General features: G+C 47.0%; 1 protein-coding gene across 4 annotated transcripts in view; it reads left to right on the forward strand.

Annotated features, from left to right (window-relative positions):
- The window catches only part of ANKRD11 (ankyrin repeat domain containing 11), a 237,057-nt gene that overhangs the window by 178,255 nt on the left and 33,715 nt on the right, over positions 1-25,087 (forward strand). For 3 of the 4 annotated variants that reach the window (XM_050922636.1, XM_050922635.1, XM_050922637.1), the window contains one exon: positions 16,370-16,508. In XM_050922636.1, coding sequence (XP_050778593.1) covers positions 16,370-16,508 — 139 coding nt within the window. Of the gene's footprint in view, positions 1-16,369; positions 16,509-25,087 lie in introns of those variants that run through there. The other variant, XM_050922638.1, reaches the window with a different exon arrangement.

Raw genomic sequence — 25,087 nt, forward strand, 5'->3', positions numbered from 1 at the left:
AGCCCCCCCCCACCCCCCCCGCCTGGCTCTCACCCCGTAGTATCCTTCAGCACAGACCATTTAGTAGCTTCTGATTTCTCAGTTATTCTGCTGCAGGCAGGGGAGTGAGTTAGCTTAAAGACTAGTTCTCTAACTGGAAGGTGAGGGACGTCAACCCCCCCACTCCCCCCGATTTCTGCGAGTGCCAAGCTGCCTTTGCAGGGATTGGTGTGCTCAGCCTGCTGGGTGGGTGGGTATGTGTCTCCCCCTTGGCCCGGGCACATTTCCGGCTAGCTCGGCCCCTCTCCCTGACGGCCAGGTTTGGGTGGGATGGAGATGCTTCTCACAGCGGGTGAAGGTGGCCGCTCTGGGTCACGCTATCTGTGCAGCACAATGGCTGTCAGCACAAGAGCCTGGCTGGGGAGGCAGTGGTGGCCTACCCCCTCCATTCCCTGCCCAGGCCTGTCTTCTGGGAACAGGGGCCAAGTAAGCCAGAATTATGCTGGAGGGAAGCACAGCAGGAGAAGGACAGAGGGTCCCCTCCCTCCATCCGGTAACTCTGGCAGAGAGAGTGCGGTGGCCCCAGGCTGGGTGCAGGGTGGGGGGTCGCTGGGCAAGGTTCCAGGAGCAAGTTCCCGGGCCTCTGCTCAGCCAGAGGTAGAGGCATTGCCCACGTCCCTTCACTTGCTGAGGTGACTGAGAGCATGAGAGTCTCCATGGCCGGGTCCAGAGGCACATGCTCCCCACTTCTGTCACCCCAGCCCTCCAGGAGCCGGTGGGATTGGCTGCCCTAGCCCAGGAGATGGGGCTGGAAGGTTCCTCTCAGAGGCAACACGTGGGGTGATGACATGCTCCCTTCCCCCGTCAGCAGGCATGAGTTGTCTCTGCATCAAACCCTGGTGGCCAGGATGTATTTGAAAACTTTGCCCCCTCTGTTGTCTTCCTCTGTGATGGAAGAATGTAAGGGAACTAGAAGACGTGGTCAGCATGACAGCCTGTGCTCTCAGCACACCCCAGCCAATCACTGCCAAGCTTTTTATAGGCTTTCTGGCAAAGAAAAGTTTTCAGGAGAGATTTGAAGGAGGATGAGTTAGTTTTGCAGCCATTTACAGGGAGCTCCTCCCAGGCACTCAGGGCAGCATGGGAGAGAGCGTGAAGGTGGTGGTTTGAAAATGTAACAAGTGGGCGATGGAGGCTGCTATCATGGGCTTGATTGGAGGCAGGAGTCAACCTTTCGACACTGGATGAGAGGTGATAAAGTGAGGCTAGGCCCTGAAAGTGAAAACAGGCAGCTTCAGTTTGTTATCCTAGAGAAGAGGGAGGGACGCAAGAGAGGAATTACATGGTCAAAGCAATCAGATAGGAAGATGATCTTTGCAGCAGCATTATACATGGATGTGAGCAGTAGAAGATGGTGTTTGTCAAGGTCAGAGAGAAGGATATTATAGTAATCAAAGTGCAAGATGATGAGCATTTTACCCATGTGGATAGGAAAGGCTGCATCTTAGAGATGTTATTGAGAGAGAATCTGCAAGACAGACTTTGTTCACACTGCAAGTGCTACAGTGATATTTCTGTTGCTGTAAATTCACCCCCTTGAGAGGCAGTATCTAGGTCAATAGAGTTCTTCCATCAATCTGGCAGTGACTATGAGGCACTGGTTGGCTTAACTACATCTCTTGAGGTGTGACATTGTCACATCCCTGAGTGCCATTGCTAGGTTGACCTAAGTTTTAGGTGCAGACCAGGCCTTAGACACAGCCTGGATGTGACATTTCCCCACGAAGTCTTTACAGATCCCCATTCCAGACTTCCTGCTTCAAAGCAGGGTAGATCAAAGTGCATTAGGGAACTTTCAATGCACAACAGCAGGATCCACACATGCCGTTAGGGCATGGACTAATACAAGAACTAGGGGTCACCAAATGAAATTAATAGGCAGCAGGTTTAAAACAAATAAAAGGACGTTCTTCTTCACGCAGAGCACAGTCAACTTGTGGAACTCCTTACCTGAGGAGGTTGTGAAGGCTGGGACTATAACAGTGTTTAAAAGAGAACTGGATAAATTCATGGTGCTGAAGTCCATAAATGGCTATTAGCCAGGATGGATAAGGAATAGTGTCCCTAGCCTCTGTTCATCAGAGGGTGGAGATGGATGGCAGGAGAGAGATCACTTGATCATTGCCTGTTAGGTTCACTCTCTCTGGGGCACCTGGCATTGGCCACTGTTGGTAGACAGACACTGGGTTAGATGGACCTTTGATCTGACCTGGTACGGCGTTCTTATGGCCGGCTAGTGAGAGTTAGATTTACACCCCACTTGCTGGGCACTAACAGTTTGTGTAGATTAAGATCTGAGGTTGCATTAGAGAAGTGGCCATGTTTTCCAGAGATTTATAGATTTTTAGACCAGAAGAGACCATTGTGATTGTCTGGTATGACGTCCTGCATAACACAGACTATAGGACTTCCCTTGATTAATCCTGCTTCGAGTCCAATAGCTGAGCAGGAAGTAGAGCCTCTTTTTTTTAAGAAAAACATCCAATCTCCATTTAAAAATCCCAGTGATGGGGAATTCCACCACAACCCCTCCATTCCACAGGCCGTGGTGAGAGTGCACGACTTGGCTCCACAGTGACCTTCACAACCAGTTTAGGCCATGGCAGAGATGGCCTTTGAAAGGAGTCTCATCAGATTTAACTGGAAGAAAGGTCACTGTCACCCAGCCTCAAGTGGGTAAGGACTGAAAAGCAGTGGCTGAAGGGGAGAAGCTGAGGACACATGAGACTGACTAAGTGATCTCCTGTTAGCTCTGAGGTAAAGTTTTCTAAGTCTCTTCGGTGCTCTTGAAGCCTTAGTCCCATTTTCAAAAGAGCCTTTGCTGCCTCATATGACAAGGTCCCATTAACTTTTAATGAGACATTGATACCTAAGCAGCTATGTCACTTTTAACAATGCAACTTGGGCTTATAAGTTTCTTAGGTGCTTCTGAAAATGTTACTTGTGCTCACTAGTGTGGCAGCAAATAGCGTGGCTTTTAAAAACAGCCCTTCTGTTTCCACATGTGCTTTTATATTTGTATTTTGGCCCTGGAAAAGAAAGAAGCATGGTCTTATTGTTAGGTCTTTCGACTGGGATGCAGGAGCTAGACTCAGTTCTCAGCTATGCCAGTATATTCCACGTGTCCTGGGGCAAGACACCTCCTCCCTCTGTCCCTGGATTCCCCATTTGTAAAAGGTTCCCCCTTCCTCCCACCGTTTGCCTTGCTTGTTTGTTTAGATTGTAGACAGGAACTGTCTTACTACGTGAGAGTATAGCGCCTTGCGCTATGGGCCCCAATCTTAGTTGGGGCCTCTAGGCACTACCACAATACAAATAACAGCTATCCTGGTATGAATTGGATTAAGTACTGTCATTCCAAACATGTGGCTAAACTTCCTTGGTCAAGGCATTTGCTCTTTATGGTTTTATTTTTTGTGATACAGGAGACAGCTTTCCCGCCCTGAATTGATGCGTGGTGCAGTTCAGAAAAGACTTGGCATGGCCAGTCCCATTTAAAGGTTGTTTTTGTTCATCACTGCTTATTTGTCTTTAGTATTGCAATCTGAAAGGCTATCGATCCAGTTTGAAGCACAAATGGCTTTGGGGATTTCCATCGTCTGGTAATGGAAATCTTTGCATAAGAGATTGGAAAGTGGGTCAGTTTTGTGAACTATACAGTGAAAATGCAACTTCAGTGCAGTTCTAAGTAGCACATGAGTGGTGGTGTCAATAGTTCAGGGTGTGTTTGTACCCAAATCCAAGAACTCACTCCCATCTGCCAGAAGTCTATAGTCCTTTGCATCTGTTTGCACATTGTTCATGCCTTCAGGGTCATTTTTGCAATTATAAGAGCTAAAGAATTTTTTTCCCCATGAAAACTTAGATTTTTGGAGCACAAGATGGTAACCTCAAAAAAAAAAAAAAAAAAAAAAAAAAAAGAGGCTTGTTCAGCTGCTGCAAGTTGACCCAATTTGAGCCCTGAGTGAACAAATAACTGGTGCATATGGGTGTTGAAAATGGCTGCTCCCAGACTTTCATTGTTATCTATGCTCTGAATTTAATCTGCCCTCTGTAATTTAACCCCTTGTCTTTACTACATGTATGTGACAGACCCTTATTTTACAGCCAGTCAGGAGTATATATTTGCTTGACTAAATTAAGCAGATTTATATCACCGTCAGTACTGTATCAGTGGTTAGCGGTATTTGCAGTAGAGAAATTAGCTTGTTCTAGAGAGAACTGTGGCTGCTTCTTCGAGTGATTGCTCATGTGTATTCCACAGTAGGTGTGCGTGCTCGCCACGTGCACCGGTGCCAGAAATGTTTCCGTAGACGGGGAGCACCACTGTGATCCCTGGAGTGGTGCCTCTATATTGAACTATAAGGGGAGCTGCGCACTCCCCCCACCCTCAGTTCCCTCTTGCCACCAGTGAAGATAGTCGGAACTTCGTGCTCCAGCCTTGCTGCAGCTTCTCCCATTAGCCTTAGTTGTACAGTTCTTCAATAGTAAAATAGTTTCTCCAGTTATTCATCTGGGCTCGGGGCATGCCCCATACTCCAGGCTTCAAGTCGTGCGACTCCTGTCACAGAACTGTGCCAAGAAGTGATCCACACACACAGTGTCTCCACTGTTTGGGCGAGACCCACGTAAGGGAGCACTGTAGGACCGGTAGATCTTTCAAACGGCGGACTAAGAGGGAGAGGGACATTAGACTTGGCACTCTCCTAATGGAATCACCGCTGACCCTGGCACGCCACACGGATTCGGCGCACGGCACCAGTTCCTCGATATGGAGCGAAGTCCCATCCTCTAGCCAGCTCTGCTACCCTCTAAAGAAGCAAGGGAAGACTCAGTGGCGCTGAGAGAAAGATGAGGTGAGGCTGGACCCGAGCTGGGCAGTCCACGATCCCCCCTTGGGGCCCAGGCCTGCAACTTATGTTGAGCGGAGCAGCCCGGTCTCGTCTGTACATGCCTCCCGTGCTGTGAGGATGCCGTCAACACCGGAGGTGGTACGGGCCGTGCATGACATTTTAACCCTACCGGTACCCAGGGTGCCGCCTGAGATGGGCCCCCGGTCTCGAGGGAAGCTGCCACTGGGAACACAACAACACTCCTCAGTGCGGCATAGTCCCCGCTCTGAGGACCGCTCGATGTGGTCTTCCTGCAGCTTTCGCCAGCCCTCTACCTCACTTAGGCTGACCGGCTTACCGCCCACGAGGTAGCCTTGGGACTTCTCTACACCCTGTGACCAGGGACATGGGCACCAGGATAAGTGGCGCTGACGCTCCTCTTTGCATTGAAGCTATTGAAGCTGATCTCGTCACTGCCAATTTAGATGCTCCAACTCGAGCTCCAGCTCTACCAGACATTGCACATGGGACTCATCTCGCGATTCACCATCACCAAAGCGTCATAGCTCTGGCTGCCGGGGTGAGTACAGGAGCAACACGGACAGTTACCGATATTCGTCCTCGTTGTCCCGGTCATGTAGAGGGCACCGTCGCTCACATCACTCCTACGGTACCGTGCGGTCATCTGTGACCTCCGCATCAGCATTCAGCCACCTGTCTCCAAATTGTGCGGCACTGTGAGAGCAAGCTGCACTGCCTGGCACCCAAGTCGATCAGTGGCACAGAACACTGTGGTAAGGGCAGTGGTGTCAGTGGGCACAGTGGCCACAGATCCCTGCCCAGGCGAGACCCCACTCGGTGGCCGGAGCGTCTCAGGCTCCTTCGGCCTCCCCTCCATGTCAGAGGGAGAAATCAAGAGGTCCTGAGTCAACAGCACCGCACCCAGACTCTGACCTGGAGATCGACCCACCGGTACCATCCGATGCCGTAGGCTCCGTGCCAGTCCCCTCACCAATGCCGGAGGATACCATAGCGGTGCCGCCTGTCCCCGAAGAGGACTTCAAGGCTCACCAAGAACTCCTCCAGTGGGTGGCATCCAATCTCCAACTCCAGGCTGAGGAGATGGAGGAGCAGTCTGACTCTCTTTAATGGACTGTCATCCTTGGCACCGAGCCGTGTGGCCCTACCTCTCCACCAGGGGGTAACCAATATCTCGACTACCCTATGGCAAACCCCAGCTTCCTTGGCCCCCATCTCCAAGAAAGCGGAGAGGAAATACTTCTTGCTGGCTAAGGGCCATGAATACCTGTGCTCCCCCCAGCACCTAACTCCCTGGTGGGAGAGTCAGTAAACCACCGGGAACATCAGAGTCAGCCCATGCCCACCCCTAAAGACAAAGATGTCAGGAGACTGAATGCTTTTGGCATGAAGGTTTATTCCTCGGCAAGTTTCCAGCTCAAGGTGGCCAATCATCAAGCCCTTCTAAGTCAATATGACTTTAATCTATGGGGGTCTCTGCCAAAGTTCGAACCTCTCCTCCTGGAGTGGGACAAAAAGGAGTTCAGGGCTCTGGTAGAGGAAGGAGCGTCAGTGGCTTGTTGCCAGGGAGACCCCCCGGCTAATAAAGTTTGTGTTCTGCAACCATTTGCCTTCTGAGTGGAGTGGTCCTGGATAACGTTGGACCAAGGGGTCCTCAACACTTTTTCCAAGGACTACACATTGCAGTTCACTTCACCTCCCCACCACCACCCCCCACACTGGATGAGCCTCAGGGACCTGGAGCATGCCCGCCTCCTAGTACAGGAGGTGGCGTGCCTCCTGCACCTGAGGGCGGTGGAAAGGGTACCGGTAGAATTCCAGAACAAGGGCTTCTGTTCTTGGTATTTCTTGATCCTGAAGGCAAAAGGGGGGCTCAGGCCCATCTTAGACCACCAGGATCTCAACAGTTTCATGGTCCGCTACAGGAGGATTGGTTTGTGGCCCTGGACTTTCAGGACGCATACTTCCATATCCATATTTTCGAGGAACACAGGCATTTTCTCCAGTTCCTGTTGGGGGGGACCATTACCAGTTCACGGCCTTTCCATAGCCCCCAGAGTTTTCACCAAATGCATGGCGGTGGTAGCTGCCTATCTCTGGAGGAAAGGGGTAAAAATTTTCCCTTACCTGGGCTATTGGCTTCTCAAGGTCAATTCTCGGTCCCGGGTACAGGCCCAGGAGGGACTACTTCTGTCCACGTGTGCAGATCTCTGCATAGTGGTAAACGAGGCCAAGTCTACGTTAGCCCTGGTTCAGCGCATACAGTTCATAGGGGCTCTATGGGACTCATTAGAGGCCACAGCCTTTCTTCCCCGGGACAGGTTCGAGACCCTAAAACGTCTCATCGCCTCAGTTGCGGCCTTCCCAGTGACGACGGCGAGGGTGTGCCTTCAGGTCCTCGGTCACATGGCGGCATGCACGTCCGTGATTTGCCATACCAGGCTCAGAATGAGGCCCCTCCAGCTCTGGCTGGCCTCCCAGTATTCCCAGGCTCGGGACGGGCTGGACAAGGTTGTCACGATACCATCCCAGGTAGTTGCTGCCCTACAATGATGGTCCCTCCCGCGTAACATGCTGCAAGGGATCCCCTTCCGAGAAATCTCCCCCTCACTAGACCTGTTGTCGGATGCCTCGGACCTGAGCTGGGGAGCCCACACAGGGAGCGTTCAAACCCAAGGGAGATGGTCAGCCTCAGAATTATCCCTACACATAAATGTCATAGAGCTCAGGGCGATACGGCTGGCGTGCGTGGCCTTCAGGGGGCACCTTCATAGGAAAGGTGGTCAGAGTCCTCACAGGACAATACAGCTGTGATATATTACATCGACAGACAGGGAGGAACACGTTCCTCAGCCCTATGCCTGGAAGCCTGAGCTTATGGGAGTTCTGTATAGCCCACAATATCTTTCTGTGAGCCTTCCACCTACCCAGCACCTGCAATGTGCAGGCCCATCACCTCAGCAGGGTTTTTTCCCACCAGTGTGAGTGGTCACTCTGCTGGGAGGTTGCCCTGCAGCTCTTCCGAGAGTGGGGAGTTCCCCAGGTCGACCTCTTTGCAACTGCCCAGAACCGACACTGCCCCCAGTTCTGCTCCCGGGGAGGGGTGGGAAGAAGGGCGATCTTGGACGCCTTCCTCCTTCAGTGATCAGGCCAACTTTTCTATGCCTTCCCACCTTTCTCCCTGATAGGCAAAGTCCTGCAAAAAGTAAAAGCAGGCAGGACTCTGGTCATCCTCATAACCCCGGATGGGCCCGTCAACACTAGTACGGGACCCTCATGCAGCTCTTAGCAGCTCCTCTGCAGAGGCTGTCGCTTCGCCGGGATCACCTCTCCCAGGAAGGGGGATGCCTCCTCCACCCCAACCTGGCCGCACTTCACCTGACAGCATGGTTGCTCTGTGGTTAGATGAGGAGGAGGAGGAGGGGAGGTGTTTGGAGAATGTCAAACGAGTTCTGTTGGAAAGCAGAAAGCCGTCCACACGACGGACATACCTAGCCAAATGGTCTAGATTCTCTAGGTGGGTGGGGGAGCAGGGAACTTCCCCATCGATCCAATTCATTCTCGATTACCTCCTATCCCTTAGGACCCCAGGGTTAGCTCCCGCCTCCATTAGATGCTTTTGGTGGCCATATCGGCTTTTCACCCGCCGGTACAGGGCCACTTGGTCTTTTCCCACAGTATGTCCTCCCACTTTCTTAAGGGCTTGGATCGTTCATTCCCGTATGCTAGGCCCCCCATGCCGCAATGGGATCTAAACCTAGTGTTATCTTGCATCACGGGTACTCCCTTTGTTCCTGATCCCACCTGTCATGTGTTCCTGGTCCCACCTGTCATGAAAGGTAGCATTCCTTGTGGCCATTACATCATCCTGACATGTCTCGGACCTTAGGGCCTTGATCTCAGAACCGCCATATATGGTCTTCCACAAGGATAAGGTCCAGCTTCGCCCACACCCCACTTTTCTCCCGAAGGTGGTCTCCGCCTTCTGTATGGATCAGGACATCTTCCTACCAGTACTCTGTCCTAAGCCCCATTTCTCCAACAAGGAACATCGCCTGCATACACTAGATGTGCGTAGGGCGCTGGCTTTTTTACCTAGACCGAACCAGGCCATTCCAGAAATCCTCACAGCTGTTTGTTGCGCCGGCCGAACGGATAAGGGGACAGCCGATTTCCACCCAGCGCCTTTCTCACTGGATCAACTTGTGCAAATGCGCATATTCTGACCTGGCAGGAGTTCCCCCGCTGCCTATCGTTAAGGCTCATTCTACGAGAGCTCAGGCCTTGTCGGCTGCCTATGTAGCTCACATCCCTATCCAGGACATGTACAGAGCTGCCATGTGATTCTCTGTCCACACCTTTTCTTAGCATTATGCGATGATCTCCCAAGCACGGGATGACGTCAGGTTTGGTAGGGCAGTACTGCATCCAGGAACTCCTACCCACTTCCATCAGACATAGCTTGGAGTCATCTACTGTGGAATACACATGAGCAATCACTCGAAGAAGAAAGGACAGTTACCTGTTCTGTAACTGGCGTTCTTTGAGATGTGTTCCTCAGGTGTATTCCACATCCTGCCCTCCTTCCCCTCTGTCGGAGTTGTCTGGCAAGAAGGCACCGAGGTTGGGGAGAGTGTGCAGCTCTCCTTATAGCGCCATATAGAGACTCCATTCTAGGGGTTGCAGCAGTGCTCCCTCAGTACAGATACTGCTAAGGGAAAAACTTCCGGCACCAGTGCACGTGGCGAGCGCACACACACCTACTGTTGAATACACCTGAGTAACACATCTCGAAGAACACCAGTTATGGAACAAGTAACTGTCCTTTTGCCACTCAAAAAGAGGACCTAAGAAATTGCTGGTAATGCCCTTATAATGCACTTAATTTTGCAGTAGAATACCATGCGGGGACAGTTCTTCTAGGTCCCAGCTAATGATTGGACTGTGCCCAAAGATGTGCAGATTTGTAACATTGATATTTTTGACTCTAGCTAGAGCAACTGGAGAGAGGTTTTTTTTACTAGACATGCAGTAAATCTCACCAATATCTCACAGCACTGAGTTCCACAAGTTTGATATGTTAGTGTTTCTTTTTACACATTGTATTTAAACTGACAAAGTGAACATATTTTGCAGGCTTCAGTTTCTTAAACTCTCACAGATTCCTTAGTCTGTGACATGTTCTGGCTACAGGGGAGCTTTTTCCACCATCCTCTTATTCAATTATCTTTCATTTGACAGCATTATCAGTGTACTGTATTAATCTGTAAGAGAGGCATTGTTGGCTAGTTTAGACCATACGTTTTGAATAGAGGAATGTTTTGAATCTTTTCACAAGAGTAATTTGCAGATTAATTTGCCATATTGACATTTGAAAGTGTGAGTATGAAATTAGGTTTCTAAAGTATCAATTTAAAATGGTTATTTATTTAAACTAACATATGGGCAAGAACAGAGCTTTGAAGTGATGATGCAAGTCCAGCAACACTGTCAGCTTGCATTTTCTACTAGGTTTCACTGGCAGGAAGAGTACTTTCCCGGCAACAGAGAGCACTATGGGTTTTCCCTATTTTAAGATTTCAGACAATGAAGGAATCCTATTTTTTGTATGAAGTTCAGTTGGCCCCGTGTTGCTAGCATTCTGACGCTCTCAACAGGGAACTCTAATGCCTTTTGCATAAGTGCTTTGTTTGTAGGAAATCTCAGGGGCTAGTGTCAAGGGTTTAACCAGCTCTCTGGCCCATAACTCAAGGTGTAGGAAAAGGGTATTTGTAGCCTCTTTATGCATAAAGGAAAGTTATCTGCATTCCCCTGCCGAAAGTATGAAATGTACAAACTGCTGCTTCTCAGGAGTGACTGAGCCACAAAGATGTCATCTTAGAAATGTCAGTTACAAGTGGTGTTTCTTGACCTTCCCCCAGCAGATATACGTCTTACTGAGAAGTGAAACCACTCCACACTGGCAACTTGGGACCCTGACTAGGGGACTAGAAACCAGCTTCCAACCTGCTTTCAGAGAAGTCAGAAATGCTGCGGGTTTCCGATTTGTGCTAAGAAAAGAAATTGAACTCACTTGGCTTGCGCCATCATTTCTACATTGAGCAGCTGCGACGCAGCACTCAAGTTGTGCCTTAAGAATTAAGCAGTAGGAGAAGAGAAACTTGCATACAGTCTTTTCTATTTTTATGAGATTGTCCTGAACCCTAGCAAATGAGGGCATGTGGATGTCTGAAATGGTTGGGCCCAAGTATGAATATAAATGTTTCTAAATAGTGTTTTCCAGGGGATGTCAGCAGGTCTTCATTCTGAGATTCACTTACATGTAAAGAAGATGCCCGGTTAGCCCATTATAGCACTGCTGTGTTAGTATTGAGCTGCCGTGTCAATGTGAATGTCTCTGGAGAGTGAAAAGGGCCAACTACCCTGCTTGTAATAAGACTGCAGGCCTGGAGTTGCTCACTGTGCCTTTTGGATTGTTCATTTGAATGGATTACGAAGGAATAATCTAGTAGCTCTGGTTGTGACCTGGTGCTTACAGCCAGGGATGACTGGCATCTCTTTCCATTCCTCCTCCATGACAGATGTAAACGAATACTTGTCCCTGACGTTGGTAGGCTTCTGATCTGTTCAGAATAGTAGCTGGCACAAAATGTGGGATCATTTGTTGTTGCAAACTATTTTTATTCACGAGTCAGAAAATAAGACAAAGTATTTCCAAGCAGAACATTTAAACATAATAGTCCTGTATTTATTTTGGCTGCTGTGGATTTTTTCTGGCACCCTGATAACTTCTGCAATGAGGAAAAGATTCCTGTTTCTTATCTTGACCAAGACTCTCCTTTTTCTAGTTCCAAATGTTAAGTAATACACTCCCTCTTCTGAATGTTTGTGGCTGGCTCTGTCTAACCACAAAAGCAGAGGCAATCTGTGGTACAGCAAGTGATCATGCTGGAGAGCTGTCAGATGTGGGTCATGGAGCTTAATTTAAAAAAAAAAAAATCTTTGGCTCCTAAATCCATTTTGTAAGGTCCCAATATTGTGGTTGGAACATGTATCACAGAGGCCTAGCATTTTTAATGCAGCTTTAATATTCCATGCCACTAGGATGGTCAAACTGGTGACAACTTAAGGAACAAGTAAATAGAATGAGCTGATTGGAGTAAACAGTTTTTCTAAGCTGCATGTTGAGCCTATATCCGATAAAACTGAGGAGGAGGAAGGAGCAATGTACACACAGTGACGACATAGTCTTATGACTGTGCTGGCACAATAAGCTTTTTGCAAGGATCTTGCAAGTCTGATACAAACAGCATGACTGGTGGTGGGGGGAGGGGGTTAACGGGAATGTCTGTCAGATTCATTTGTCTGGATTTTTTGCAATCATCTTGCCTTTAGTTAAAATATTAAGACTATTTTAGTTAGTAGATTTTTCAAAGTAAGGCTAAACAAGATTTAAGGTCTAGCTTTGCTAACATCTAGAAACATAAGTTTGTTAATAAATTGACAATTTGGCTTTGCTTTGAAAGCAATGCTGCAGATTTAAAATTTGTTAAACTGGTTTATTCAAATCTAGTGTCTCAGATGGAAAGGAAAGGAAATTTACACATAGATCTTAAACATCTATCTGTTTCCCTTCATACTGAAATACCGACATAAGGCCATGGCTACACTGGCGCTTTACAGCGCCGCAACTTTCTCGCTCAGGGATGTGATAAAACACCCCCATGAGCACAGCAAGTTACAGGGCTGTAAAGCGCCAGTGTAAACAGTGCCGCAGCGCTGGGAGCGCGGCTTCCAGCACTGTAAACTAATCCCCACGGGGAGGTGGAGTACCTGCAGCGCTGGGAGAGCTCTCTCCCAGCGCTGGCGCCGCGACCACACTCGCACTTGAGAGTGTTGCCGCGGCAGCGCTGTACAGCTACAAGTTGTACCAGCTTGGGGTATGTTTACCCAGCAGCTGAGAGAGTGCTTCGCAGTGTGGGTGAACAGACGTGCACTAGCTCTGCTCAAGCTAGTGCACTTACAGCAGTTATGTGGCATGGTAGCACAGGCGGCGGTTTGAGCTAGCTGCCTGAATCCAATCTTGCCTGACCCTTTGGATACATACTGGGGCAGCTAGTATGAGCCACTACCCATGCTACTCTGGTCACACTGCTATTTTTTGTGCCCTCACTTGAGCAGAACTTGCATGCATCCAGCTATCTGCACTGACACTCCAAGCTGCTGTGTAGACGTGCTTAAATCCTTCCTCAGACCTATTTTCTTCTCACTGCTCCACTACTAATTGCTACTCCAGTGTCAACTGCTCCCACCTGACAGCTTAAAAAGAGCCCCAAGCCCCATAATATCTCAGCACCACAATAAATAAGCAAGGAATACACAAAGCAATCATTGGTTTGCTTCCCTTGGAAACCAGTGCTTCCCCCAGCAGCTGTCTTCCCTTCCCTGCATGTGAGAGAGAGAGAATCCCCTAACAAAAACGTTATACACTTTGAGTTAAGATTGCTGGATTACAGGTCCCAAGAAGCCAGGAATTAAGAAGTTAAATCTTTCAACCACTCATCTCTACTCCACTCTACTCACAGTTCTTCTTGATGTCATCTACACCACAGCACAACCCACATAACCACACCCTCATCCTGATCAGCAAGCAGCCACCTTTGAACTCCGACTGTCTTTATTGGTGTGTGTAGTTCAATTATTAATATGGGATTGGTACGTTGTATGTAGTTCTGTGTGTGCTTTTGAAACGGCATGTATAAGTAAATGAGGAATGTTGGCAGACTGCACATGGTGGCTGAGACCCCAGAGAGCCAGGCTGGTCAAATGGGAATATGGGGGAGGGATGCGGGTGGCAAGCTGGGATGTGGTGAGTGAACAGGACTTTCAGGGGGTGGCGTGAGGAGAGCTGCGCTGAGTTTTGGGAGATGACTTTTCATAGCAGTAATGTGTAGACACCTGAGGGAGAAGAGGCAGTCTGAGGTCGCAGCTTGGAGGGGTCAGCACGTGAACTGCTCACGCAGTTCTGCTTCCTCTGCTCCCTGGCACGCAGAAGCAGCAGCGCAATGGGGAGCCATTGGTGCACAGTGCAGATGCTTGTCTCTCCTTGTGTGTGAGATCAGTTGTGATTGCGAGAAACGCAAAGAAATGGGAAGAAAAGCAGGAATTCTCCCTGGAGTGCCATACACCAACAGTTGTTCCTAGTGTGTGTGTGTTCTTTTTTTGTTTTATTTTTTAAATTCAGCATATTTCTGTGCTTATTAGTGAGTATACTCCGGGGGGGGGGGGGGGGCACCAGTGTATTTTTAACTGGCTGGCTTATCCATGTGACTTGAGCCTTCTGTCATAATTTTTGGTAGCTGCAGGGCAGAGGCTATCTACAGACTCCCAAGTTACTGAACTTGGCCAACTAGCTGCTTATGATTCTAGCAGATGTTTCAAGCTGTTCAGACTGAGACGTGCATTGACCTCTTTCTTTAGAGGAGAGCTAAAATAGAATCCCCCCGCCATCCTCTTTCCCCACGCAAACACCAAGCCAGAAACATATTTTGGTGTTGTGCATTATTAACTAGGATACCACTGGTTATAGTGGAGAATCTGAGGTAACTAGGGGAGGTGGGAAATGAAGATGAGATCTGCAGCAGACAGGACACGTGGGCTGTTTTGGTTTATGATGGAGAGCACGTCTCCCAAAGGGCTGTGCTGGGGCATTGCAGTATGATTTTTGATGCTGATATGTACAGAACAGACCGTTTAAGTGCGTTTTGTCTTTCTGGAGTACTGATCCCTTAAACAGTCAGTAACTTTAGCAGGCTTATCAACTGCCAGAATATTCTACAGACTTGTTCTGGAAGCACTGCACACAACAGGGGAAAGCCCTCAGCTCAGTATGGAGAAGGAAGGGCTTTAATATAGTTTTTGTTTCTTAGTGGGAAGGTTTTCACCCCACCCATGATGTGCTCTGTGTGCACACTCCACAAACACTGTCACTCACATGAGGGTTAGAAAACCCTAACTACTACAGGGAGAGTTTTGCTCAGAAACTCCCCCCAAAAAACCTAGCTTGCCACTAGCACTTCCTGTTTTTCTCTCACTCAGATCCTCTATCCCCACAAGAGAAAGTGCTAATGTAATAACTCCATCTTGACTGTAAATGGGGCTGCCAGGGCTGCTAATTTCACACCACAGCATGTGTCCATAGCTCTGCTTTGCTCTTCTGCAACGACAACTTGGCGTTTTAGTCTGGTAGAATACCAGGACTTGTTGGCAAAGTGACTGAACTCTGCCTTCCTGTGTACAATCTTGTACAGGTAGGCTTGGCAGAATTCGATTGTTATTTGTTGATAATTTTGAGGAACATCAATGTTTATTTTTAAGCATTTTAAAAAATTATCAATTTAAATGTTCAGTTGTGCAAAAGTATGGGTTTTAAACATTTTTTTCAAAGTTTATCATTTACATCTGGGATGGGGGGGCAGATAATTATTTAACGACCTTGAGAGTCAAAAAGTTAAAGCTATATAAATGTTAAAACACAAATTGTCCACGTCACATGTTAAAATATCCGAAGTAAATATCCTTAAATCAAACTCTAATAATCTCTCATGCAGCATTTTTCTTTCTTGGCCTATCTGTAAATTTTGATTATCATCGATGGAAATATTTTTTCTTTGGTTTGTGTGTACAGTGAAATCATTCATCAACAATTACTAATAAAAATCAAATCCTTTCAAGCCTATATATGAGAGTGAGAGCACGTTATTGCATTTACTGCACAAACATAGTGGCATTGATCTTTTGTTATTGTGTTTACTTCCATGTTTTAACAATGGTGGCTGATTCTTCAAGCTTAATTAAGAAACGTAAGTAGGTTATTGCTGGGCTGATGGTCTGGTAGCAGTGTAACTTGTTGCCCTGCAGGAAGGTGAGGTGGGAGTGGATCTCCGTGTGTCTCCCAGGATCAGTGCCTCACTCTCTGGGGGGCTGTATGTGTTTCAGAGCAGCCCCAGGAAAGAGACTTCCTATCTAGTGTCCCCATCTAGCCCATTGCACAGAGCAGCACTGGGTAGTTTGGAGATCCAACCTTCAGCCAGAAGAGAGGTTGCTGTGATGCAAGTAGTTCTGGGACAGAGGTGGGAGGCTACTTTTGCCACTCTCTACAAAAAGATCTAGACATGTGCCCCTGTGAAGCAACTGGCAGAAGGAATGGCACCAAAGACTCAATACATACCATTCTAGCTACTTCATCAGCAACATATTTTTCAAGAAAACATGACAAGTGAGGCCTGTTTGATCTGTTGTAGGAAAAGGAAAACCCCTCTGTGACAGAAGATTGTTTTTTCTGGGTAATTGCCGTGGCTCAGTAAATATTTTAAAAACTCGAACTCAGGCGCAAAAAGTTCATGGAGACAGAAGCCTTGGGAGAGACTCTTGAGAATTTTTTTCTCCTTCCTTTCTAGGATAAAGATAAAGTTTCCCTAACCAAGACTCCAAAGTTGGACCGGAGTGATGGCGGCAAAGAGGTGAAAGAGAGAGCTACGAAACGGAAGTTGCCTTTCACTGTTGGAACAAATGGAGATCAAAAAGACTCTGATACAGGTAAGGGAATATGAGCACCACACCACCTCAGTGTGGACTCTGGGGCTGGGGAAATGGGGAGCGCATTTTACCCTAGCAAAAACTGTCCTTAGGTGACTGGTTTTTTCTGTATTATTGAAACCTCCATGGAAACATTGTGCTGTGTTCAGTCTTATATCAAGGGTGGAATGGAGTAAGATCAGGTCTGATCTTAGTAATAAATTTAATTTAATCAAACAAAAGGATTATAAAAGACACACTTCTTCCTGTGGCTGGTTAGTGATCAATCCTGTTCCGCTACTAGTTAAACCAGTTCATCAACTGAGACTTAGACTGGTGAGGAAGAAGTACTGAGTCGCACAGTTGGAATTTGTTAAATACTGGGACAAATCTAAGTCATCCTAAAAATCTGTTTGATAATAACATTGGTGTGTCTCTATGTAATAAATCTGAAGGATAATATGTATGTGTGCGCATGTCTACACACAGTCTAGTGTAGTTTGACTTTAACACTTTTGATACAGGACCATCCTGTCTTAAAGCTGAAAAGGTAATTCAGATTGCCTTGCATATTTGCACTGTCGAATGTAAAAGTGGTTGAAAGAGCATAAATAAATGACAATAGATAGAGTTGGGGGTGGAGAAGTGATGAACTGGCACTGACACAGACAGCTGGGCAATTTTTGCCCCAGTTTTATGTAACATCTTTATTAATGGTCTAGAAGAAGAGATGAGCTTGCTACTTTATTTGCAAGTAATACAAAATTGGGAGATGTGACAAGAACCATTGGGGATAGAGAAAATTGTACAAAGGGATATTAAGAACTTAAAAATATGAGCAGGAAATAAAATGATTCAGTCTGTAAAAATGCCTGTTAGTGCATTTGGGGGAAATAACCTAAAAGATGCATGGGAGTGTGGGCAAGTAGTCAGACTAGCAGGGGGAATTATGGATCACAGATTGGCTCTGAGGTTACAATGTATGGTGGAAAGCAAAGCCAATATAGCTTTTGGCTGCCCATGCATAAGACACGCCATCACTGTTCATGCAGCACTGGTGAAACATTGTGTCCAGTCTGCGCTTAAACTGCTGTGTACAGTTCTACTCACTCCAGCATCAGAAATCAGTGCAGACTGTGGAAGGAGATCAGAGAAAAGCAGCAACATTTATTAACATTAAAAGCTAAACCAGTGTCATTCAGATGGATGACTAAGGGCTTGTCTACATTACAGAGTTGCAGCGCTGGTGAGGGGGTTACAGCGCTGCAACTTAGGAGGTGTACACATCTGCAGGGCACCACCAGCGCTGCAACTCCCTGTTTGCAGCGCTGGCCGTACTCCCGTTTTGTCTCGGGTGTAGAGGATCCAGCGCTGGTGATCCAGCACTGGTAATCAAGTATAGACACTTACCAGCGCTTTTCTTGACCTCCGTGGAATAAGCAGGTATCCCAGCATACCTGAGGAAGCCTCTGGTAATCAAGCTGGTCTCCTTCCCCGGTTTGCTCTCTCGTTCCCCGAACCCCCGAGCAAGCAGGTCTCCTTCCCTGAGGTTTGCTGGGTGGTTCCGGGAACGCGAGAGCAAACCGCGGCGAAGCTGGTCTCCTTCCCCGGTTTGCTCTCGCGTTCCCCAAACCCCGTGCAAGCAGGTCTCCTTCCCTGCGGTTTGCAGGGTGGTTCGGGGAACGCGAGAGCAAACCGCGGCGAAGCTGGTCTCCTTCCACGGTTTGCTCTCGCGTTTCCCGATCCCCCCTTGAAGCCGCCCAACAGCGCTGCAGTGTGGCCACATCTAACACCACTTGCAGCGCTGGTTGCTGTAAGTGTGGCCACTCTGCAGCGCTGGCCCTATACAGCTGTACTAATACAGCTGTAACAACCAGCGCTGCAAAATTGTAGATGTAGACATACCCTAAGAAGTCTGAGGTGAGGCAAGTCGGCAAGCGACTGAAAGGCAAAATCATCCGAAAGGGGGAGGAAATTAAGATAGTCCAATGGTCAGGATAGTGTTAAGAGGATGAAACAGGTAAAGGGAGTAGCAGGGAAACTTCCTTGACAGTGACATCTGCTAGACTGTGGGTTAAACTCCAAGGAAAGGATGAAAGCCCCATTGTCTGAGTTAAGACCAGATTGCACAAGGCCCTTGCTTGTACTGTAACAGGTAGTAGGAGGGGTTTTCCATTCCATTTTCTCTGCCCCTCACATGTAATTGAACTGTAGGATTAGTCTTATACATCACAAGGTTCTGGGATCTAATAAGCAGGAGGATACAACTCCACCTCTATACAATGTGATTAGGGCCTCTTGCATTTTTTATTCCCAAGTTAAATATAAGGGTCAGAGTCTGATATGACAGGTATAGTCTGTGTCACATGGTCAGTATATGGAGCTATTGACTGATTTTGTTTGGATTAAAAGTTTGTAAGGCTGGTTTTAAAAGGTACTCAAGTGTTGTCTGAGCCAAGTTGCTAGCACAGTTTTGTCAATTGGTTAATATATAATGTTTGGTTTGCTTGGGGATAGAGTCGAATTTCTGTGAGTTTCATTGTGCTGAATGGCAGGTTTCTTCAGTTGCAGAACTCCCTGTCCCGAGAGTGAGTTTCGAAAAGTTAGTTTATCTTGTTAAAGTGTAACTCAAATTGATTGCCATTTCGAGATATGAATCGTCATTTTTGCATTCTTGGCATATCGATGAGTAAATACATCACGGAATGAATATGTGCTAGAGGTCACAGTAAATTGGAAGAGAGAGGGCAGCCGCATGTCACTTGAGCACAGATAGTGTTACTACTCTGAAAAGGTGTGATCGTGACTCATTTTCAAAACTCAGCAGTTTCAGGTCTGGAAAGTACTTGGCTGGTGACCATCTGATTATTCCCAGTGTCCTAGGCCGTGTCTGACTTGAATGAGTTTAGGAGTCTATGACCAGTGTGGCCAGCGCTACTGAGGAGGAAAGAGTTAAGCCTGGTGTTGGAACCTTCACTGCTGCCTTTTAACATTTAAATTCCCAACCAAACAATGTATTTGTGGGGAAAGGGGAGTCATAAGTTCATTGTAGCCTATTTCAAGGATAATGTGACCATAACAATTACTATTAAAATGTCACTGTGGAGCTCTGCATTCATTTTCCAATGGTGTTGAGAGGTAATTATCTCAGTTTACAAGACAAGGCTATTTTTTGGAGTGCTCCAAACTCCTCTTGTGATATGAAAAAGCAGCTTGGCTCTTTCTGTCTCGTCCATCAACATCCTGCCCAGGCTCTGCAGCCAGCCTGTAATCTGAGCAGAGGACAAGCAGATGAGGGGTCTGATGGCCCTGCTGTCAGCAGCATCTGCACACAAGATTCTTCCCTAGCCCCATTTTCTTGCTGCCTTCAGAATGCTATTGAGCAGCAGCTGCCAGGGCTGCCTGGAGGCAGCTTGCCTACCCTGTCTTGCAGCTCCTCCCTGCTGCCAGCAACCTTTGACCTCACTCCTTTGTAGTCATGAGACTGATGCCTCCTCAGGACACACCTTCCCCCTTCTTCTGCAGAGTTGGTCCTTGGCAAAGAGGTTGGGAAATGTCAAGTTTCACTCCTAATCATGTCTCCTCTGAGTAGCTGAGGTGCTGCTGAACTGGCACTGACACAGACAGCAAAATGGCCACCCCATGGAAGTCAGGAAGTGGAGCAGGGGCTGCAAAACGGTAATTCAGTCTCACAACAGTGCATTTAAATGGCACCCATCATATACTGAGAAAGTGTGGGTGAGTTTCTAACAACCTGTCTGAGAGACAAGAAGAGGAAGTGACTCAGTCACTGGCTGGGGGCAGGGAGTTTCAGGTAGATGGTGCAGTGCGATCAAGATGTTTAGCAAGAACATGCTGTGTTTTTTCTTTACTCATAGAATCAGACATTTGAAATGGAAAAGGCTTGTTGTTTTGTCATTCTCCTTCCCCCGCCACCTCTGCCATTGGTGAATTGCATTCTGCTGCACAGGATGAGTCTTGTCCCATTTTAGGGTCTGACTTTCAGTAGATTAGTAGCAACGTACTTGTTTGTGTACCATGTTGGTCACTTCGCTTATGCATTCCCAGATGAGTGCCCCCAATTTATACACACGTGTGGCCAGGTAGACACTTATCTAATCACACACATCTGGCAATGCACACTCAAATGCTGGCTAGCATGCCACTGAAAGTCTTTGATCTCTCAAACAGTGGGTCTTTCACCACACGCACTCAACAGCCATCAGCCATCCTCACTGTTTCTCTGTGGCAGGATTCTGCTTGTCTGAATACTGAGGAGAAGAGAGGTTTTTTTCCCAACTTCGATTTCAGCTGTTGTGAGAAGTAGGATTGCAACATCTCAGTTAACAAAGCCAGTCACACAGTTGACCTCAGTTTATTTGCATAATACAGCCCAGTTTGTTGGAGTTCAGTACCTATTGTTCTGGGTGTTTTTGAGGATGTTTTTGTGTGTGTGAAATTCAGTCCAAAATATGTGGGAACTGAAATTGAGGACAGGTCTTTGCCCCTCCAGCCGCAGGAGGCGATCTCTCTCTTAAAAGCTGAAACAGAAAATGGTGACCCTGTTCCATGGATTTGTAGTGATATTTACTCTTTGAGCTCTAGATTTGTCTTTTTTTCATGGTGTGTCTGATGGTATCTTCTATTCCAGCTTTGCTGCGTAAAGTAACGACTGTGCATTTTGTGGCAGTAGGTGTGAATACTCTGCAATAGCCATTGTTTGTTCAGATCTCTGTTTTATCTTCTACATTGAAGGTGACTTTAAACTACAGATGGGTGCCTCAGTGCTGGTTGGTAGCAGCCATTATTAGGTATTGTTACATAGGTGTTTTCTCTGTGTGCCGGCCCTTGTGCGCCTGTGCAGGGCGGGCGCTATTTAGGCAGGTGTTTCAGTCCTTTAGGAGTGGCATTTAGGCTCTGTCTACACCGCACTTTTGTTGGTAAAACTTTTAGTCAGTCAGGGGTGTGAAAAACACGCCTGTGACCAACAAAACCTTTATCGACAAAAAGCTTGAGTGTGACAGTGCTGTGTCTGCAGGAGATGCTCTCCCGCTGTCAAAGCTGTCGCCCCTCATAGGGCATGGTTTTATTTTGTTGGCAGGCTCTCTCATGACAGCAAACAACAACTACATTGTGTACCTTAAAATGCTTGGGGGTGTGGCTGCTGTAAGGTGCACAGTGTCAACATAGCCTGAGTGAAGACCTATTCTTGTCCTTTCCGCTGTGTGTTTTCTCTGTGTCCATGTCCTCCTCCCTTCAGCCCTCATCTTGCTTCCTCTTCCCGTTCCTTAGTCGATTTCCAAACCATCTATTCTCTGTCCATTAGTGTATTAAATTGCAACATCCTTTTTAGCTACCACCAGAGCAACTTTCCTCATTTTCAGCAAGAGAGTGCATCTGTTGGGGAGACATCTGTGCTGATCTCTGAATCATATTGCAGTGAGTGCTGTTGAAGTGGAGCAGATCACATGCACTTCTTTCTACCCTCCTCCTTGCAGCCTACTCCCTGAGTTTGTTTGGATGCATGTAATGCTTGTAGATTGCTGATGTATTCAGAGGGAGAGCAAGTAATCAGTTTCATTCTTGATTTGTCTTGTTTACGACCCACCCCCAACTCCTCTAGTGTGACATTATTCTGCCTTGATTCAGAACCAAGCACTCAGAATACCACACAGAGGGTTTTGTTCACTTACTTAAACATTCTTGGCAGGGTGCATGGAAGATATTACTTGCAAACAGTGTTTTCATATGTACAGTTTTGGTGCAGTAAAGTCAATGTTAAACCTTTCTAAATTATCTGTTTCAAAATGTCTCCTAGAGCAAAAATCCTGGTTCCAGGGTCCCGCGCAGTTGATCAAGTATATTGCCTTTATGTATGTTTCAAAACAACAGAACAAACTTAGCCATGAGCCTAAAGCTCATGAAATGTGTATGTTACAACCTCTGCGCTGTGGGGAACAGCCTCAGCCTGAGACTCTTGTCTAAACTGCTCCCACACCCAGAAGTTATCTAAAGAACCTATGTCTTCAGTTCATGTGCAGAGATATCTAGTGTGTGAATGTTGCGTGCTACATCCAAGGCAGCTTGGAAAGAGGCCAAGAGAATAAAACCAACCTTTCACCCACTAATGCCAGATCTTGCCATCTGGAGCACCTCTTCATTGTGCTGAAAACAGAGGTTTGGTGTTTTCCAAACAAATTTGCTAACTTTAACTTTATGAAGCATAGGAGAGTCTCGGGGCCGGAGAGGAAAGCAGTATACTGAAGGCCAAAATAGCCGTAATGTGAAACCGGCTGAGTGGTGAGTTTGGGAGAGGTGAGGGCAGCAATTGAGACTTACAGAAATGCAGTTCTTGGCTGTGCTCTTCCTGAGGCCCAGGTGCGGTTTTGCAATAAATTGCTCCCTGAGTCATGGAGCTGACTCAAAGGCACCAGACTCTTCATGGCTGAGTTGTATTCCTGTGTGTTCGTGTTGTATATGTGGCAAGTAAGAAGTGCAGTGTATTATCACCACTCTACAAATGCTGGGTACTGGACTGGTATTGCTGCGAACAATTGCTTTGAAATGCACAGTTCAGAGTGGAAAACTCCTTAAATTAGGTTTTACTGGAAACAGTTTGATTTAACTTGCAGATTTAAGGCTGTGGCACTTGAGACTGTGGCTTCTGGCAGTTGGAAGGTGCCGCTGTAGTTTCCAGATCCTGGATCATCAGGGGGTATATTTTAATAAAACCTTCAGAATACTCTGGTTTCATTCCAGCCCCCAGAGCAACCTAGGTCAGAACACAGCATAGAAGCTGCAATCAAAATTGGCAATGTCTGAAGTAACGTTAGCTATCCAGAGCTACTTATTGGTGTAGCAATAAGGCCCATTCTTGAAATCCACAAGGGTGAGGTGGGGATTATACTAAGTCTAAAAAATTTTCATGTTTTCCCTCCTGTGCAGCTGAGCATTTTCTTTCAGCCTGAGGTATTGTTGGGTCTGAGGACAGTTGCTCAGGGCAAGTCTAAACTTTTTTCCTACCCCCATTTAGTTTTGCCGCTCTCCTCTGTGTTGTTCAGAATCTGTAGAAGCAAGGTTCGTTTATACATGTTTGAGATGCTGACCAAGTCATAGTAGTAAGAATAGAAGATCAAAGTGCACTTTGCAAGCTTTGTTCAGCCTGTTTACAGACTCTGCTGTTGCTGAAAGACGTCTGGAGCTTGGTAACCAAGTATAAACTAAAAATACAGGGACAATACAGCATACACATAGGGCTTGGCTACACTCACACTTTACAGCGCTGCAACTGGGGTGTGAAAAAACACCCCCCTGAGCGCTGCAAGATACAGTGCTGTAAAGCATCAGTGTAATCAGGGCAGAAGCGCTGGGAGCGCGGCTCCCAGCGCTGCACGCTACACCCGTAAGGGATGTGGTTTACATGCAGCGCTCGGAGAGCTCTCTCCCAGCGCTGCCGCTCTGACTACACTCACACTTCAAAGCGCTGCTTCGGCAGCGCTTTGAAATTCCAAATGTAGCCATACCCATAGTGTGGTCTTATGCCTACTACATACCCCTTTGATTTGATTGTAATGTGTATTGCTGCTTCACTGCTGAAAACAATAACAGATTAATCTAATGTAAAATCGCACCTCCAACAGTAGTTTAACAGCAGCTTCGTGTAGTAAAAAGTCCCCAAAACACTTAAGAGATTCCATTGTAAAGAGAAAAATAGCAGTTCCAGTTTTTAAAAAATGCATTTAATAATATAGATTTTTCACTTCTCTGGCATCTATAACACAGGGAATTCAGAATGCTTCACAAATGTTAACTAGCCTCACAATACCTCCGAGGTAAATTATGCGACGTATGGATCGATCCAGCCACTTCTGAGATGCAATGCTGCATCTGTTTACCAGTGCAGAGCAACACTTCACAGCTGCTTGAAATGGGAAGGCAAGAAGAATCCCACATTTAATGGAAACTGCAGAGGGAATCTTCAGCAGGCAAAATGTAATGTAAAACCAGTGTGTGGTAATCTGAAAACTGCTGCCCTTAAATCCATCAGTCCAGAATTGATCATTAACCTGCCTCTTCACCTGTCAGTCTAGCAGCAGCAGCTAATGACAGAGCAGTATCTGCTGGTTCCTTTTAAACATCTGTTTTTCTATTTCAACCCCAATCTGTGCTCTGCCTCAAACACAAGCTCCCCTTGGTCTGGAAAGGGAATGAATGATGCATGGTTTAGTAGCAATGAGGCTTCAGTCATGAGGCCCCTCAGCATTGCTTAATAACTGCAGTAGAAGCAGAGTTAACACTAATATCCCTGCACACACAGGTTCAGCACTGCTGTTATGACTGAATCTTTGTGACAGAGGTGGTGGCAATTAAATCACAGAAGCACTTGGAGCCCTCCACCAAATTCAAACCCTATGGTGTGTACCCAGGCTCTGCCGTAAAGCACTTGAACTCTGAAGACAGGCCAGACAGACATTAAACAAACAAGAAACAAGCAAGGTGTCAAAAGTAACTAACTTGTAAGTCACAGTTGTTTCCAACTCCCCCAATATTTGGCAGTGGTGGTGTTACAGCTCCTGCTCCTGGAGTCAGGTGATCATGTG

Source organism: Gopherus flavomarginatus, chromosome 14, assembly GCF_025201925.1.
Source record: "Gopherus flavomarginatus isolate rGopFla2 chromosome 14, rGopFla2.mat.asm, whole genome shotgun sequence".
NCBI lineage: Eukaryota > Metazoa > Chordata > Testudines > Testudinidae > Gopherus > Gopherus flavomarginatus.